Raw genomic sequence first — 20,469 nt, forward strand, 5'->3', positions numbered from 1 at the left:
TCTGGCCGTTTAAAGTGGGTCAAAATCGCGCCCAAAGAAGTCGGTTACAAACAAACATACAAACATACAAATTGAATAAAAATGGAATAATTATATCAATAGTGTATTGTCATCGGTCCTCGATAAATCTACAAAGTTTGAACGAAATCTGGCCGTTTAAAGTGGATCAAAATCGCGCCCAAAGAAGTCGGTTACAAACAAACATACAGGTGAAGCTAATAAAAAGCGTATAAAAAGATTACATCTATTCAAAGTTTGCAAGAATCTTCCCGTTTGTAATTGAGTAAAGACACTTTTCATCTGAACATCGTACATTACACGTTTGTAAACGAATAAAGACACCATCTATTCAAACTTTACAGGATAAGTTACAGAACTTACGTTTACATAATGAATAATTGTTTATTAAGAGTCCATATGACCCTAACTTGACTACATACTTTAACCTAGATCTCAAAATCTGTAAGGTCTAGAAAACTGATTTTTTGACACAAGTAACTTCAGTTCATGAAGATTAAATGCTCAAGACGAAAACACGATTACTCAAAAAATGCTCGATAGTTTCTTTTTTACAAAAAACCTTGTTTTAGACACATTTTTGCTTGGATTCGAAGATCCAGTTTGCTGTCTTTTCTTTAATATTTTTTAATATCTAAAAAGGTATTGATAAAACCTAAATTTGCTCAAAACACTTTTTTCATAATCATTATAGTTCGTCTTTTATTCAAGTAAAACTAACTCAGCGATGATTCTGCGCCGTCCTTTTTCACCTGGCATATGAAAGACGGGCGTGAGTGTGAAGAGAGAAGGACGATGTTTGATTTTTAGAGTCAGGTGAGCTCTTAATATACTGTATGTACTGATATAGTTTGATAAGTATTAGTGAGCATTTGAAGATGGATGCGCCGGTGTACGGACAAACCCTTCAGGTTTTTGTGACACCGAGTTTTTGTTCTTGTAATATGCATACTTTTGTGAAGAAATAAATAAAATAAAATAAAAAATAGACACTATACATTCAAGTTTGTCATAGTCACATTAAAAAATAATAAAGACGCTACATTTATTCAGAATATGTAGTCCGTTAGTAGTAACAGTGACAAGCTCTTTCGACTTTGCAGGACAACTTCTGTTTGTGAATACTAATTAATTTAAGAATCAAGTGGTTTGAACATCGTTTAGGAGCTTAAGTAATTTTTAATATCCTTTTCACAATGTCGCCATAGTTCAAAGCATGTTAAAATATTTAAACCATAAAGTTAATATACCTAGCGGAATAGAGAAACAAAGGCCTGAGCAAGAGAGATATCACTATCAGTAACACTGCGTGGTAAAAAGAGACGTGTGATACATGACAGCAGCACTCTTTTTTTGACGTCCAGTCGGCACGTGCCGCACGTTGACAATTTAATCTCATAGAAATCATTTTCAATCATGCTTGTATAAGTGTATACGTACACATATTTTTACACACAGATGAAACCAATTTCGGTTTCGTTTGACAGCTCGAGATTGTTGCTCTATACCGCTAGGTATATTAACTTTATGATTTAAACACTTCCTTTTATCTCCATTTGTAACTATTAACGAAGATATTATTTAAAATTGTTTATTATTAATTATTATAATCTTCGTTAATATTACTAGTTGAGTAAAACTGGAGTCGTGTATTTAACGAATCTTGGTCTTCAATTGGTTTCGTTAAGATGTCTTGGATCTCTAGTAGAAAAAAATACAGATTTTAAAAAAAAAATGTAGAAAACACTTACAAGTAACACTGCACAATGTGGTCTGAAACAAATATTATGATTTTTCATCATTATGTGTACAAAATCCATTTTTGGCTTAAATGTAACATATGTAACTTTATTTGTAACTAAGTTACAAATAAAGTCACCTATATACCGTACATTTTTTCGGGACAAAAATTACCCCATGTCCTTTCCCGGGGCTCAAAGTTAAATTTCAGCAATATCAGTTAAGCGGTTTGGGCGTGAAAAGGTGATAAACAGACTGACATACTTTCGCATTTATAATATTAAGTATGGATGTCATCGTGTGATCTATAAATACTCTAATTCAAGCTCCTCTTGAACGATGTAACATACATCCTAACATAAGCTGTACGTTCATGAGAGATCAATACCCATTAATTGATTTAAACCACTATGAAAGCTTCTGACGGAAACGTCGCTTAGAAACGAGGGTGCCCATAAAGCTTTACTTTGCAGGACAAGTCTTAATTGCGAAGTTATACAAAGAAGTAAAAATTCTTACTGATATTAAATGGCTGTTAATGTATTTAGCCACTAAACCAATTTTGATATTTAGTGTATACTTTGAGTCCCAGAAAAGGACTTATACATTTATTATTGCGGTTGCGATAAATAAATTCTGTGGAAAAAAATTGCGGTTAGTCACAACGCGACACTTCCATAAAACTGACGTTTGTGCTACGAATAATAAAACCTAAGGAAGAGTAAATGTGTCACAAATTTTGTCCACGAGTGTACAAAATGTGACCCAAATATAATTTATGTATTCGGTACACAATTTTATGTTTTTATACTTAAGTGACAATTATTGTCAACGGCTTTAAGCCGCAAATCCACCGCAGCGCACGGAGAGACTACGCACGTGTGTCAAGCTTCGCTTTGTGAGAAAATTTATTATATGTGACTGTGTCCACTGCAACCCACGGACACGCTACGCACGAATTGACTCACGTAGCTTGCTCGAATATGGTGCACACGTAGCTCAACTCTGGCCACGCTACCCATGCTGTGCACAGCCAGCACGGGATACACGGAAGCGTGTACATAGTATTAAAAACTGTGCTGCGCTACAGTTGTACATAGTCGTGGCCGTGTGCATAGCGTGTGCTGTTGTGGAAACGTTCACCCACGTAGTCAAACTAATAAATCCGTGCGCTGCGTGGCCGTGCACAGCGTGCGCCGCGGTGGAATGGCGGCTTGATTTCCTAAATTTAAATGTTAGTGTTTCGTAGCTATTGTCACATTTTAGAGCGTTGTTTCACGCTGGTTTTCTATGAGGCCGTGTTGTTTGTTATTCCTCCACAAGATAATATAAAATAGCTTCACCATATAAATCTTTGAGCTATTAAAGGGACTTACAAGCTTTCTGCTTAATCGCTTTTATAACGCTAAGCCAGCTAAAACGTAAAGTTAAACAAAACTCCCCAAATAACTTAAAGACCTAGGATAAGAGAGAACGCTTTGAACGCTAAATCTTATGTAAATCTCGAAGATAAACTTCTTAGCTACACAATTTGAACATAAAAAATCCATATTGTTATTAAATACAAGAATGTGTCTATCTATTGCCGTTCTGTTATCTCTTTATATCACACCCAAACTGCTGAACCTACAAGATACTTTGAGTCCCGGGAAAGAACAATATAGAATGCATTTTATTCCGAGAAATGTACGGTTCCAGTGCACATGCCCGCAACTCCGTCCCTTTCCCGGAACTCAAAGTATCTCCATACAAAATTTCATTAAAATCGGTTGACCGGTTTTTAAGCGTCACAAGGAAAGTCTGTTTAGCAGACAGACAGACCGGCAGACAGACAGAAAGACTTTTGAATAGTGTAACTTGCTACGAATATTGTACACTTGCTACGAAAATTGTACACTTGCTACGAATATTGTAAACTTGCTACGAATATTGTCGAATTGCTACGAATATTGTAGACTTTTTACAAATATTGTAGACTTGCTACGAATATTGTAGACTTGCTACGAATATTGTAGACTTGCTACGAATATTGTACACTTGCTACGAATATTGTAGACTTGCTACGAATATTGTAGACTTGCTACGAATATTGTACACTTGCTACGAATATTGTCGAATTGCTACGAATATTGTAGACTTGCTACGAATATTGTACACTTGCTACGAATAGACTTAAATATATAATATACTGAATACTGACACAGCCGTGTCATTTACAATGTATGTCATTTACAATGACGGCAAGAGTTATTATATAAGGAAAATATTATCATGTATATATGTTTGTGCAAAATGCCATAAAGTTTGATAAAAAGGATGAACCTAGTTTATGTCAATACCTTCACAAAATTATTGTATACAAATTACATAAATGTTATGAGCTGACGGTGGCTGTTAATTATCTCTTCAAAGTAAATTAACCCTCTTTATTATTATGCTCAGTTATTTTAAAAGATTGAAACTAAGAATACCGCCATTTTAATAAAATGTCAAACTTCACCCGCGGGCGTTCATGCTCTATTGTCCCGAAGTCTGTAATTATGAACACAAAAGAACTCATGTAAGTTTAAATTTAGATCGTGCCCCCATGGCACAGAATAAATCTTATATATAAAATTCTCGTGTCACAATGTTAGTCACCGTACTCCTCCGAAACGGATTTACTGATTTTTACCTATATGCATATTCAGTAGGTCTGAGCATCGGCTACTGGGTACTTTTTATATTGATAACTGCATTTGTTGAATGGATAATAGTAAATTATTATAATTCGAGACTGACGGCGACCATTGTTTGTGCGATGGGAAAGCGATGGACGTTGCCATGGTGACATACTTATTTAGTCACTTCAATAAATTAATACGGGCGAAATACTTTATATGGCAAAGAAACGTTTGCCGGGACAGCTAGTAAATACATATAAGTTTTGTTACTCTCACTAAAACCGACAATAACTGAACCGATTTGGCTAATTTTAGTCTTAGAATGGTCATGGCAGTCCAGGAAAGGTTTATATTAGCAGGAAAGTGATAAAAAGTTCACCGGATCATTTAGTAGGAAATAAAAACTACCCCCATTCGAAACTCTTAAGCTGAGGCTTAACCTACGCGTCAGTGACGGAGCGTCAAGTTGCGTCAAGTTGTCAAATGTGTGTTTTGTATCATAAAGTTAATATACTTAGCGGAATAGAGCAACAATCTCGAGCTGTCAAACGTAACCAAAATTGGTTTTCATCTGTGTGAAAAATATGTGTACGTATACACTTATACAAGCATGATTGAACATGAATTCTATGAGATTAATTCATGAAGCCCTAAGCGGCCGCATCTGGACGTCAAAAAAAGAGTGCTGCTGTCATGTATCACACGTCTCTTTTTACCACGCTGTGTTACTGATAGTGACATCTCTCTTGCTCAGGCCTTTGTTGCTCTATTCCGCTAGGTACCTATATTAACTTTATGGTTTTGTATATAAAAACACATTTGTAAACTTGACGCAGCTTGACGCTCCGTCACTGACTGCTGCGTTTCCATCAGAGATGTGTTGCGAGGAATGTGCGTTTAAGATCCAATAGAATCGCTGCGCTGAGCGAGGTCACGTCAAACACGTTCTCAAAAACGCATTCCTCGCACACATCTCTGGTGAAATGCAGCCTTACAAGATACAACGAAACTTCGACACAGGAGTGTCAAAGATTCGTTCGTGAGAGTGCCAGCAGGCAGATACAAAAAACAGCAGAAGTAGGCATAACTTTTATCTAGAATAATCTATCTTATCCTAGTATATCCCACAACCTGAGCACTTCTGTGGTACACCTATTGATTTGTGCTTTAACATAGTAATTTTTATTTACTATCAGTCAAGGTTCGGTTACTATTAAATTATAAAAAACTTCCTTAAAAATTATTACCAGCAGAATAACGACGCCAGCCCTCACAAATCTCGGCTTTTAGCTAGTTATTACATCATACACACACCTCATTTACTATCACTAATTGGTTATGTTAAAAGGCCTATTCACGGCAGGACTGCACGGCAGTCCTGCATTAAATGGGCCTCACTGATTGGTTCACACTCGGTGTTTCCGGCCGGCAACACCGAGTGTGAACCAATCAGTGAGGCCCATTCAATGCAGGACTGCCGTGTAGTCCTGCCGTGAATGGGCCCTTTTACAACCTGTATAAATGCCTATTCTACCCACAAACAATAAAAAATGGCCAACTCTATACCCACCATTTGTCTATGGTCGCAAATTTTCCCCAGAACGTGACTCGTTTCCCAAATTGTACCTCTAAAGCCCATTTTATCCATCCAAAAAACCGTAGAGTTAATTCTATAGAGTGAGGGAAAGAGATAAGTGTAATAGTGGGTACTTAGTCAATACATATTCGGTTATTTTAAAGCGTGATAAATCAAAAATGTATCGGTTTTTATCTAATGTTATTTATTGTCCTCAATACCGAATTCCATGTGTTTTTTCAATCAACCAAACTCTTTAGTTATTTTATGTACTATCAGAGAAGTTGATTCCTATGCAAAAGGCCGGCAACGCACCTGCAGCTCTTCTGATGTTGCGAGTGTCCATGGGCGACGGTAGTTGCTTACCATCAGGTGACCCGATTGCTCGTTTGCCCCTTCTTTCATTAAAAAAAAAAAAAAAAAAAAAAGATGGGGGACCTACGTAGTTTGGTCGCGTTACGTCAAACCCAGCCGACAGATCACAATTAACATTGAATTGACATGATCCGTCCAAATGGCGTTGGTCTGTCAACTGCCTAGGAGTCAATTTCCTCGATGGTACTTAGGTACTTGTTGTTAGCAAAGTTACGTAATATTACTAGAGATTGCTGCAAAGTTAAGACAAAAAAAGTGTCACTTGTAAATGTAAAAGTTGTGTTTCCGATTAGATTTAATTTTTTCACACTTCCGGTCTGTTCACAAAAACGCCTCGACTAGTCCACCAATGCTGCGAACTGCGAAACCATAGTAAAAGGAGGGTAAGTAAGTTATCTTCATACAAAGGCACCGCGCGCGGCTTGTATGTGTGCGCCATAGTATCAATGCGTCGCCACACGGCACACAACAAAATCTCGGACAATATTTCGGCATTACCAGTCGGGGCTAACACTTTACGCTGCACGCTCGCGCCGCGCCGCGCCACGGCTAAACGAATCAAAAATGTCCGATCATAATCGCAGGACTAATAGATATTGCTGTGTGTTTGGGTGTTTTAATAGTAATGCAACAATTCCAGAATTGTCTTTGTTTAAATTACCTGTTGAACAGGAAAGGTCAGTACTACGCACTTATTCTAGCATAATATAATATTTTTTACTTGATGATCAGATACCTACTTACTTCTTTTTTATTGTATTAGTTTTCTATCACACAAAGGAAGTAAGTAGGTAGGTAGATCTACTTTCCTATTAGAACATAGTATAAATAAGATAATGTTATATGTACTTTTGATTGACGGTCAACTAATTTGCCGCTATTGCTTTGTTTACGTAATAGTAATTTGCCGATTTCTCTGTGTTGTAGACCGTATATTAACGAACTACTTACAATCAATCACTTATTTTAAATCGTAATTAAAAATAAGTTGTTGACTAATTGTAAATCACAATACACATAAAGCAAAGTTCGAATCATAACAACAGATTTGTTTATAGTATAAGAGGCAGGCGTTAGTTTTTAATGTTGTTTTACAGGGTATTTTTATAATTGTATTTAGACATCGGATTATATGCAAGATCAAATATGCATGCAAATATGCACGAAAAATGGCCAAAATATGCACAATAAAGAATTACTTTTTATTAAAAGTCGGGAGACCGCGACATTGCCGCTGTTCATGCGGTTGGGCGAACGAAGCGCGGACGGCCGCTCCCACACCAACCCGCCGCGCCTCCGCGCCGCCTAAAATTGACAACCCTAAGACAGTAGGTAATTATATCGCGGATTGGGCCGGAGTTATCCTACTTCCCCTCCTTTTACTATGGCGAAACAGCGGCGAACCGATTTACTGTCTCATCCGCCACACGACAAAGCCTTATATTGCATCTCGCTCTATTCCTGTTTCGCATTGGTTTCGCAGATATTTCGCAGTTCGAGGTTCGAGTCGAGGCGTAAAAAGCCAAATTCGTATTCGTCTGCTTCGAGGACGAAGTTTGCTAGTCATAACTTAAGTGTATTTATGATAACATCTGGAATTGTTTCATAGAATTGTTTACGTATAATTAGTTGGTATAGGTCTTTATAGTTGAGATTATAATAAGGTATTCATATATTTCTGACGAAAAAGTCAGAAATATACTTTTCAAAGTTTATAGTTGTGAGACGAATATCACATCTGACTAAATACTATATTATAATGGCTTGATAGATAGAAAATTTAACATTTATTATAATATTTTTCACAGAAACATAAAATATAGTTAGGTTGTAAAGTTATTACATTATTTGTATAAAGAGGGTAGGCCGTGCGCCTTCTTGTTTTGCAAAACGTAATTCCTAGGTTTTGTCTAAGGGTTTAGTAATTTTGTTTAAGGGTTAACAATCCTTAGAGAATAAAAGACCAGTGAGTTTTTCTAAGTGCTGTTTTAATTCAAAATAACTTCAGTATTACTATACATTTTCCTTCCTTTCCTTTTATTAAAGAAAGCGAAAACTTAAATAAACTTTGTTTATTCCAGTTAGTAAACTTTGTAACAGTTAAATTACATTGTAAATGTCGAAAGATACTCCTGCCGCTCTTATTACAATCTTCAAAAAATAAACTTTGTCAAACTTTCATATACAATCTTTTTGGGATCCTTTTTTATTTAAAATACTTTGAATCCATACTAATATTACTAGCTATTTGACCGAGCTTTGCTCGCTATTCGATAAAACACGAATAAAATGACATTTTCTAAAAATGATTCCTAGCTAGATCGATTTATCGCCCCCGAAACCCCCTATAAACTGAATTTCATGAAAATCGTTGGAGCCGATTCCGAGATTCCAATTATATAAGTATATATTTAAGTTATTTTTCGGGTAGGTGCAAAAAAGTGTAAGCATATATCTCGTAATTAATTGCAGTATTTTATTAGTTTTACCAAAAATATAAACTTTATTATAAATAAATTGAGCAAAATACGTACCATTTTATGGAGGTATAATACTTGCACAACTATATGTAAACTAATTTCACATATTTGAGAGGCCACCTGCTAGCTGACTTATTGATATTAATATTCACTGATTGAATAACACCTGATCTTCAACAAACTGAATATGTCACAACTACTAGAGATACAGAAAGCCCAGCAGAACCTTGAAGAATTGGTTTCTAGAAAAATGGAGGAACTTCAAGCCCAATTACAGTGTGGTTCCGCTAAGGACACCGTTGCAAAGGTCGCAGAGGAATTCCGTACTTTTCGGGACATAACATTCTCTATACTTGGTCTCCTTCGAAAGCAGATTGCTGAATGCTCCAGGGCTGTGGATGTTGTCGAGACTAGGTCCCGCAGAAAGACCCTAATTTTTTCTGGAATACCCGAACAAAGCGGTGAGAATTGCACGGCCATTCTCCTAGACACTATACAACACAAACTGGGCTTGCGGGATATAACTAGAACATCAATTAAGGCTTGTCATCGGCTGGGCATCACTGAGCCAAACAAAATTCGTCCTGTTCTAGTTAAGTTTAGTGCATATGTCACTAAGGCTGCCGTTTGGAGGGCCAAGACTAAACTTAAAGGCACCCCAACTTCTGTAAAGGAGTTTCTCACTAAAACTCGACAGACTGTGTTCAATATGGCACGGATGCACTTTGGTGTGAAGGCTTGTTGGACGCAAGATGGAGTTGTCACCATAAAATCTTCAGATGGCAAGCGGCATAAGGTGTTCACTATTGAAGAGCTCCAGACCATTACGACGAAATACCCCAAGGCTTCCTCAGGGACATCATCCTAAGTTTTTTAATTTAATGTATAATTATAGCTGAGTGAGTCGGTATGTAATAATTGTTTTGTGATTCGTCTATCTTTTTTGTTTTTAACCTTCTGTTGCCTACACGTTTCTTTCTCAGTGCCTAGTAAGTAATTCGCTATTATTGTAATTTGTAGTCACTGATTAAGATATATGTTTGTGGTAGACAGTACTTTTCACTTGTTTACTTGTTTGCAGAACATTATACGTCACATTATCCACGATTTTCAGGGTAAACATGCATTTTCTCAGCAAAATTTTTATCAACCTTAATATCAACGCACCGTTGTCAAAATCAAAAATGTCACCTCATAGATAGTTGTCAAATAATGACATTTGACTTTTTTTTTTTTATATACTAATTAAGGCCTAAACATCGTGTTAGTTTTTCTATGCCAGACTTGTTCAGTTTTTCTTTTTTGTTTTACATGTTTGTTGGTTAATAATTAATATCATGTTCGTTCATGAATCAGTTATTGTAATTTTACTTCTTTTTGTATATTTTAAGACTGTAAGTCAGTTGGCGGGTGGTACAGTGACAAAATTACTTAAGTTTTTTTTTTTAATATTATTGTGGGATTTCTTAGATAAAAATAAAAAAAAATCTTTTTTTATTAAATATAAATACTATCATAATATTTTGTAAATAACATATATTTATAATATAATATATTTAAGTATGTCTATAGTATCAGATGATTCTTTTTATTCTGCCAACGATTCTTTAGGATCACTTACAGATACAGATGATAGTTTTGATTCTGTAGGTAAAACTTTGGGCGAAACGTTAGATCAATATTTTAACGTAGAAAACAGTAGACTTCTAAACGTATGTCACATAAACGCGCAAAGCATACCAAGTCATTACAGTGACATACTTGAAACGTTTTCTGGTAATAACACTCACGCTATACTGATTTCCGAGAGCTGGCTTAAGCCTCACCTCCTGTCCACCTCCTTCTCGATACCTGGTTTTGTTTTGATCCGTAATGACCGCAATGATAGACGTGGTGGTGGGGTAGCAATTTATCTTCGTGGCGATTTACTTTATAAAACAATTGCATCCTCTACTGCTCAACAGGATGGTAAGGCCGAATACATATTCCTCGAGGTCGTGGTTAGAGGGACTAAACTGGCCCTTGGAGTTGTTTATTGCCCACCAACCGCCGACTACTTCTCTGATATCGAGTTGGTCTTAAATTCATTGAGTTCAGAATACGCGCACCACATCATAATGGGAGATTTTAACACTGACCTCTCCAACCATTCCTCTCCCCGTTCGTCTAAGCTAAATAACTTAATTAGATCTTCCAGTCTCCATCTTCTACCTCTACAGCCTACTCATCACAACATTGATAGTGATGATACTTGGCTTGATTTAATCCTTATCTCCGATCCATCCCTTGTTCACAACCACGGTCAACTCCCTGCTCCAGGTTTTTCTCATCACGACTTGATCTTTCTCTCGCACATGTTAAGGGCTCCCAAACCACCTCCTCGGTTTGTATACAGACGTTGTTTTGCGCGATTGGACTTAGATCAACTATGTTCAGACGCTGGAAAAATCGACTGGGTCCCACTATTTGACGCCGTTTCTGTTGATGAAAAGGTCAGGATCTTTAATGAAAATGTTATTGAACTTTATAATAAACATGCGCCTGTTAAAAGAATTAAGTTAAAGCATCCACCTGTTCCATGGTTGACGGATGATATCCGTAATGCAATGAAACGTAGGGATCGTGCTTATCGTAAATTTAGGAGGAACCGAATCGAAACTAACTGGATGGACTTCAAAATAGCTAGAAATCGCTGCAATCAAATGATACGCAATGCTAAACGCCGCCATATTCTTCAAAATTTGACATCTTCACCTGCAAATATCTGGAAATTCCTAAAATCCTCCGGCATAGGCATATCTCATCAAGGGGCCCCCCCTTTGACAATTAGTTTGGAAGACATCAACAAACACTTCTCCACAACTCACAAGCTTGATGTTGATACCCAGTGCCGGACCATTAGTTTTTTAAATAGTTTACCTCCACGTAATATAACACCTTCCTTTCGATTTTCCCCAATCAACACAGACGAGATCAATAAGACCATTATGTCTGTGACTTCTAAGGCTATGGGTTGCGATGAGATTAGCCGACAAATGGTCACTCAGATTAAAGAAGAGCTTTTGCCCATTATAACCCATATTGTCAATTCCTCTCTAATGTCATCCGAATTTCCATCTCATTGGCGCAAGGCTTACGTACTTCCCTTACCAAAAATTCCTAATCCCACTAATCCTTCTCATTATCGACCCATATCCATCCTCCCTTATCTTTCTAAGATCCTCGAAGCCTGTGCTTTTAAACAACTGTCCAGGTTTGTTAATCAGAATGACATTTTATCTCCACTGCAGTCGGGATTCAGACCTGGACACAGTACGACCTCTGCACTTTTAAAGGTTACTCACGATGTAAGAGTAGCTATAGAAAATTCTGAAATTACTGTTTTGGTTTTAATAGACTTCTCCAATGCTTTTAATAATGTCAATCATGAAATTCTGTTAGCTATTCTTTCTTGCCTTCAGCTCTCAACTGACGTACTAAAATGGATCTCCTCATATCTTCAAGGGCGTCAACAGTCGGTACGCATAGATCAGTCTTCGTCATCCTGGTGCGATCTCGACACTGGCGTCCCCCAAGGCGGTATTCTCTCTCCTTTGTTCTTCTCACTATTTATTAATTGTGTTACTCTCAGACTTCGCTGCGCGTATCATTTGTATGCAGACGATTTTAAGCTCTACTGTCAAGCGAGTGTTGATAATTTGGCGAGAGCTATTGACGAAATTAACAAGGATCTTGAATCTATTAGGGACTGGTGTAAAAATTTTGGTCTATCAGTTAACCCTAGCAAGTGTCAAGCTATTCTAATAGGTAGTTCTCGTAATATAGGTAGAGTAGATGTGGAGTCTCTTTCTCCAGTAATCTTTGACGGCTCTATAATCAGTTTCAGCTCCAGTGTTAAAGATCTTGGACTACACATTGACTCCACTCTCGATTGGCAAACACAGACTACTTCAGTTTGTCAGAGAGTTACCGGAATATTGCGTTCGCTTTATCGTTACAAAAACTTTTTACCAACACACATCAAAACGTTGCTGGTTCAGACTATTATATTTCCCATTATAGATTATGGTGATGTGTGCTATTTTGACCTTAATGCGGACAAGCTCGACAAATATGACCGACTTATTATTAACTGTATAAGGTTTGTATACAATCTCCGGAAGTACGACCACGTATCATCCTATCGTACCAAGCTGCACTGGTTACCTGTACGACAACGTCGTTCAGTGCGAGCCCTTTGTGTGCTCTATACACTCCTACACTCTCCTAATTCTCCTGCCTATTTAAAGTCACACTTTCAGTACCTCTGCAGTAGTCATGATAAAACCCTCCGCTCTTCAAATAATGCTCGGCTCGGTTGCCCATCTCACCGCTCCAGTTTAGTCCATTCCTCCTTCCACGTCCAGGCTATCTTACTTTGGAACGCTCTACCTCCGGAAATCAGGTTAAGCCCAACCAGAGATACGTTTAAACGTAGAGTCCGACTCCTATATTTTAAAAAATCGGCAGAATTATAAGTATTAAATTAAGTATTTTATTACAGTATTTTATATATGTCTGTATGAATGTACTTATATATAAGTATAAAAATATTATTATGTATATGTATAAGTTATATATTATATTATGACAATATATATTGTAGAATTATAGTATATGTAAGGTCTAGTATTTATTATCATATTTATAAGTGTATAAAGTATATTTTATCATGTTTTATCTGAATGTTTTCATTTTTTTTTTTTTCTTCACAGAAAGCACCTGTGATGTTAGTTTTGTCTTTGTTACCACCCAATGGTTGACTGGTAGAAAATGCCATATGGCATTAAGTCCGCCATTTTACAATGTGCAAGAAGTGTAATAAATAAAAAATAAATAAATAAATATAAAAGAATTGCTCGTTTAAAGATATAAGATAAATGCAAAAATGTGTCTGTCTGTCTTCACGCCATAACCGCTGAACCGATTTTGTTGAAATTTGGTATGGAGATACAATGAGTCCCAAGAAAGGACATAGGATACATTTTATCCCAAAAAATGTACGGTTCCCGCGCGATAAACGTATATTTTGGCGCGACGGAGTTGCGTAGAGACATACATAGACAGACAGACGTACCAAGCATATTATATCGACGATCTCCGTGGATCAGTAGTTGGATGTGTTGACAACGCTCACGCCGGGGGTCGCGGGTTTGAATCCCGCCGACGGAACAAAAAGTTTTCAATGTTCCTGGGTCATGGATGTGTATTAAAATATATGTGTATAATATAATAAAAATCTTAAATATATGTAAAGTATAAAAGTATTAAATATATTTTCGTTGTCTGGTACCCGTAACATAAGTCCTTCAAGTACTTAGCACGGGGCCAGACTGACGTGGTGTGAAACGTCCATAGATATTTATTATTATAACACCCGTCTACTTCCGTAGGCTAAAAATGCAACGCATCGGTTTATTTGTCACTAGCGATGTGACCCTAATTATGGTTGTAGTGAAATCAAAATATTATAGAAAACTTTTTATGTATTTACTAGCTGTCCCGGCAAACGTTTCTTTGCCATATAAAATATTTCGCCCGTATTATTTTATTGGAGTGACAAAATAAGTATGTCACCATGGCAACGTCCATCGCTATCCCGTCCCACGAACAATGGTCGTCGTCAGTCTCAAGTTGTAATAATTTACTATTATTTATTCAACAAATGCACTTATCAATATAAAAAGTACCCAGTAGCCGATTCTCAGACCCACTGAATATGAATAAAAGGTTAAAATCAGTAAAGCCGTTTCGGAGGAGTACGCGGCCTAACATTGTGACACGAGAATTTTATATGTATACAGTGTGTAACAAAAATAAGTGATAATACTTTAGGGTGTGTACGTGTTCCTTGTAGAGAGTTCAATGTGAAAGTATCAGCGCTAAAAGACGAATTTTTTTTTTCACTTTTGTATGGGCAAGGGCCCAAGCGTCACGAGTTTCCCCATACAAAAGTGAAAAAAATTTTTGGTCTTTCAGCGCTGCTACTTTCACAGTGCACTCTCTACAAGGAACACGTATACACCCTAGAGTATTATTACTTATTTTTGTTACACCCTGTATAATTGGACGCTGTTAAGCATTCGTGTACTAACCCACACAAAAATTACGTATTGAGTTATCAATGCAGTTATGTTCTTTAGATGATCTAGGACACTAATGCTTAACAGCGACCATATAAGATTACAAGATGACCTCCGCAACTCAGTTTCTCCAAAATTCGTTTATTGCGCGGGAACCGTATATTTTAATATTTCTTCGCAACAAAACTATTTTATGTCATTTCCCATCTCAACTTATCTCTATTCTATTTAAATCGATGCAGACGTTTAAAAAATACGTGTGGCACTCGGCGACTGCCGCGGTAAAGCTGTTGCATAGCATCTTTATCAACTTGTGCAATTATAATTCGCATACGTCTAGTCACACGCACTCAAACAACGTGCTGAAGTCTGGCAACGGCCCACCACTATACATATCGAGGTGTTAGGTTTATTTTTGTTACGGAATTTCTTGATTCGGTCACCGTGCTCTAAGCCTGGGATAAAAGCTATGAAATAGCTTAAAACATACACAAACGCTTTGTGATATTAATAGTGTGTGACGTCTTAATTCAACCCTTTACAAAGGGCGAGAAAATAAACACGTGACGCTGGCGTGACAATCACGTGGAGATGGCGTGATAAACACGTGACACGCGCGTGCCGGCGTGACTTGTTGACGTTCATTGATTGTTTTCACGTTCTTGTTGTGTAAAAAAGTATTATCAGATCTACTAATTGAAGGACGAAAAAATAACTTAAGTTTCACCGGTCTGTCTGTGTGTTTGTTTATTATCATGCTTAGCATGGTCACCATAGAAACGGTTTCTTTCTACGGAGGAATAGATAAAGTGATAGATTAACAAAGGTAATCCGCCATTTTGTCACTACAATCTGTCAGTATGTCCATTCTTTCCCTTTTCTAAAGTCGTTATGCTAAGCCTGCTGGCTGTCTGTCCGTGGCATCGTTGCATTCAAAAGGATGGACTGATTTTGATGTAGTTTTTAAGCTATTGTCGCGGGCTTATTCTGAAAAAAACCTAGCACCCCCCACTCCAACCGGCACAACAGTGCGGCGTTGCCGTGCATCTTCGGGGCGGTGTTTGTGTGCGTGCGACTAGACGTATGCTAATTGTAATTGCATCAGTTGATAAAAAAATGCTACGCAATAGCTTTACCGCGGAAATCCCCGAGTGCCACACTTTTTTTCTTCCGCTTATCCTAAAATTTTAAATTCCGGCTGTACCGATTTTGATGTTTCTTCCGCAGGTTATCCCGGCGATGTTCCACACGGCCAGCATATGGCTGACACTAGCGCTGGCGGTGCAGAGATACATATACGTGTGCCACGCGCCCGTAGCCAGGACTTGGTAAGTATCTGCCATACATTTTTATGTAAAATAAAAACTTGAGAGGTGTCAAGGGACACCCGAATGGAACGAGGTTATTTCTTATGTTCAAAAAACCTGTATACATATTACATATACACTCAAAAAAATATTAAAAAACGCCAGGAATACTAACAACGCGTCGCTGTTTATTCTCAAAAAACGCCATCTAGTTGACGCACAGGAATACTATCAACGCCCTCTGCCCCTGCCATGCAAGTACAAACAAAAAAGTGTCGAGGTCAAATATCGTTCTGTCTAGCCTTCTTTACACCGAACGCGCGATAAGAAACTTCGTTCTAATAGGCAAACGAGCAAACGGGTCACCTGATGGAAATCAACCACCGTCGCCCATGGACACTCGCAACAATAGAAGAGCTGCAGGTGCGTTGCCGGCCACTCGATGACATTCAGGTGCAATACCGATATACATACTCCATCATAGTGGTAGTACCAATGCGGATTTGCGTCTGTCTGTTATATTTTCACACCCGAGCCGTTGAACCGATTTTCCTGAAGCTTGGTATGGAGAAACTTTAACTAGATACCGAAAACGCATAAATTCCATAACATTGAAATGACATAGCCCAACCAAATGACGTATGTCTGCCAATTCCGCGCGACTTCGCCGCGTCGACACATAATGACAAAGATAAATAATTTTCCCTCTTTTTTCCACATTTTCCTAAACAGCCTAAAGCTTTCATGAATAAATATACAGGGTGTAACAAAAATAAGTGATAATACTTTAGGGTCTGTACGTGTTCCTTGTAGAGAGTTGACTGTGAAAGTAGCAGCGCTGAAAGACCAACATTGTTTTTCACTTTTGTATGGGGAAACTCGTGACGCTCGGACCCTTGCTCATACAAAAGTGAAACATTTTTTTCGTCTTTCAGAGCTGCTACTTTCACAGTGAACTCTCTACAAGGAACACGTACACACCCTAAAGTATTATCACTTATTTTTGTTACACCCTGTAGACACAATACAAAAAGAATTGGTAAATTCGAACCAGTAGCCCTAGCATGGCCACCGGTAGAAATGCGAAAGTATAGACGAACTGTAGACATGAACTTAAGGTGCCGTTCCGATCTTTACCGCGGCTAATCGCTGCTGACAAAAATTCAATTAAAATGCCACTTTATGACAGACTATAGTATATGTCATAGAGTAGGATATTATTTCAATTTTTAGGACTATAGTCTGTCATAAAGTGGCTTTTAATTGAATTTTGCGGAACGAAAAAAGATCGGAACGGCACCTTAAGTTTATGTCCACAGTTTGTCTATACTTTCGCATTTCTACTGGTGGCCAGGCCATGCTAGCCCAGCAGTAGTAAAAATCAAACAATTCGGCGACCTAACTTTAAATTGTGCTTGGCCTGTACAAGAAGTCTCTACATCGATTTATGATACCCCAATATCAAGGCACGAATTTTAGGATGATTTTTTTGTGAATTATAACAAAGAGTTTTGAAGAGATTTCTAACATAAAGTGTAACCTTAAAGCCTAAAAGGAAAGTACACGTCGTGTTTATTACAGAGGTATTTACATAATATGTCACGTTGTCGCGAACAAGATTCACAAATCACATCAATAAATTATATAAAAGAGGGCGATATAGATATAAAATGATAGACATGGCAAATAAGCATTTTGTTATTGAATAATTGTAACAATAAAATAATTTTTACGTGGGAGAGCTATGCTTCGGCACGAATAGGCCGGCTCGACCGGAGAAATACCACGTTCTCACAGAAAACCGGCGTGAAACAGCGCTAGCGCTGTGTTTCGCCGAGTGAGTGAGTTTACCGGAGGCCCAATCCCCTACCCTATTCCCTTCCCTACCTTCCCCTATTCCATTCCCATCCCTACCCTCCCCTATTACCCTATTCCCTCTTAAAAGGCCGGCAACGCTCCTGCAGCAGCTCTTCTGATACTACGAGTGTCCATGGGCGACGGAAGTTGCTTTCCATCAGGTGACCCGTTTGCCCCCCTTATTTCATAAAAAAAAAAATCGATTTCAAACAGTATTTTACATGGGACCACCTTGAAGTCTTCTTTCCACCAAAGGTTTATAAACTTCAATGTTATCCGCGAACAAACAAAAAAATGTCGAATTGAAAAACCTCCTTCTTTCTTAAAGGCGGTTAAAAAGTGAGATCTAATAAGTTAAGGCCTCATAAACGAGGCCAAATCCGCTGGTAGATTAACAGATTCTTGACAGCAGATATTGAAGAATATTTGCTGTTTGTCAGAAATTTTATATACAATTAGCTATCCCGGCAAACGTTTCTTTGCCATATAAAGTATTTCGTCCGTATTATTTTATTGAAGTGACTAAATAAGTATGTCACCATGGCAACGTCCATCGCTATCCCGTCGCACAAACAATAGTCGCCGTCAGACTCGCCGACACGAGAATTTTATATATATGTCGCAGCCGACTGGTTTAAATAGTCGTTCAATCAAACAGCTAGCCCTTTGACTAACAACGCCATTCAATCACACGGCTATACGTCGTTTAGCCGACTTGTTGACTACAATGTTCAACACTACAGCTAGACGACGCTTAGCCCACTGGTTTGTTTTTATTTTGGCAGGGGGCTGCGCCCCCCGATCCCCCCTTTTGTTTGACGGCGGTCGCCGGCTGCTACCGCAGCACGCTCGCTCGGCTCCCTCTGTGTTGTGGTCTAAGTTCTAACCTAACCTAACCAACTTTTGGAATTTCTGGATTGTGTTTGTTTTTGTTTTGACGGGGGGCTGTGCCCCCCGAACCCCCCTTTCGGGGAAGGCTAGGTCCATCCATTTCATAATCCCGTAATTTCTCCTCGAATATTTGTTGAAATTTTAATTTTAATTCACACAAATGTGCCTCCACAATTTTTGTCTCTTTAATAACACTTGTAACTTTTATTATCTACTTTCTTTCCGAAAAACAACCACAAACACCAACAAACACCTGCTAGTTGACGCCATATTGTAAATAAAACGCTCCTAGCGCCGCAGCGGTGCGCGCTGAACTACTTCAATTAGACGGCGGCTTTTGAATCAGCTGTAGTGTTGAACGTTTTGAGCGACTAAAATATTCAATATAAAAGCTAGACGTGTGATTGAATGGCGTTGTTCAGTCAAAGGGCTAGCTGTTTGATTGAACGGCTATTTAAACCAGTCGGCTGCGACATATTATAGATGTTTCAGTTATTGCACATAGCTTTTATTACGGGTTTTGAGTGCGGCGACCGAATCAAGAAATTTCGTAACGAAAACTCAAACAGAAAAATAAAAACTTATTTTGCCTTACCTTCGTGCGAGAATCCTACTACGAAACCGTTTTGAGAATGCCGCGACCTACCCTAACAACGTCATTTCATGTTTGTTAGAGTAGGATGCGGCATTATCGTTCGATTGTTTGAGTCTCAAAACAGTTTCGTGGTACAAGCCCTGACTCACACTTGGCCCATTTTGCTTTTCACTTGACGTATCTTCTTTTTCTAACTCTGTGCCCCACAAAAGCCTCATCAAACGCTTTTTCACAAATTAGCCTGGAACTCTCAAAGAAACTCGATTTCTACGTGTAAGTATTTTTAATATATGAAGGGAACATTTTTTTTTATGAAATAAGGGGCCAAACGAGCAAACAGGTCACCTGATGGAAAGCAACTTCCGTCGCCCATGGACACTCGCAGCATCAGAAGAGCTGCAGGTGCGTTGCCGGCTTTCAAGAGGGAAGGTAATAAGGGGTAGGGAAGGGAAGGAAATAGGGTCGGGGATTGGGCCTCCGGTAAACTCACTCACTCGGTGAAACACAGCGCAAGCGCTGTTTCACGCCAGTTTTCTGTGAAACACCACAGTTTCTCCGGTTGAGCCGGCCCATTCGTGCCGAAGCATGGCTCTCCCACGTATAAATTTGGTATGGATATACTTTGAGTCCCGGGAAAGGACATAGTCACGGCCCACGACATAGCGTACTTTTTATCACGAAAAAATTTGGTTCCCGCGCGTTGAACAAATTTTTGCGCAACTTAATTGACATTTTACAGATAATGTCAATGATATTCTATGTTACTAACGTAACTAGATTGGAAGTGCAGGCATATCTCACATACATAATGACATAACGAAAATATGACTTGACATTGTCTTTAG

General features: G+C 38.2%; 1 protein-coding gene across 1 annotated transcript in view; it reads left to right on the top strand.

The window, feature by feature from the left end:
• LOC121738035 (sex peptide receptor) overlaps positions 1-20,469 on the top strand; it is a 55,413-nt gene that overhangs the window by 14,049 nt on the left and 20,895 nt on the right. Inside the window, exon 3 of the mRNA XM_042129848.1 lies at positions 16,202-16,302. Within this exon, the coding sequence (XP_041985782.1) occupies positions 16,202-16,302 (101 nt within the window). The remainder of the gene's footprint in view (positions 1-16,201; positions 16,303-20,469) is intronic.

The sequence above is a fragment of the Aricia agestis genome, chromosome 22 (genome assembly GCF_905147365.1).
Source record: "Aricia agestis chromosome 22, ilAriAges1.1, whole genome shotgun sequence".
Lineage (NCBI taxonomy): Eukaryota > Metazoa > Arthropoda > Insecta > Lepidoptera > Lycaenidae > Aricia > Aricia agestis.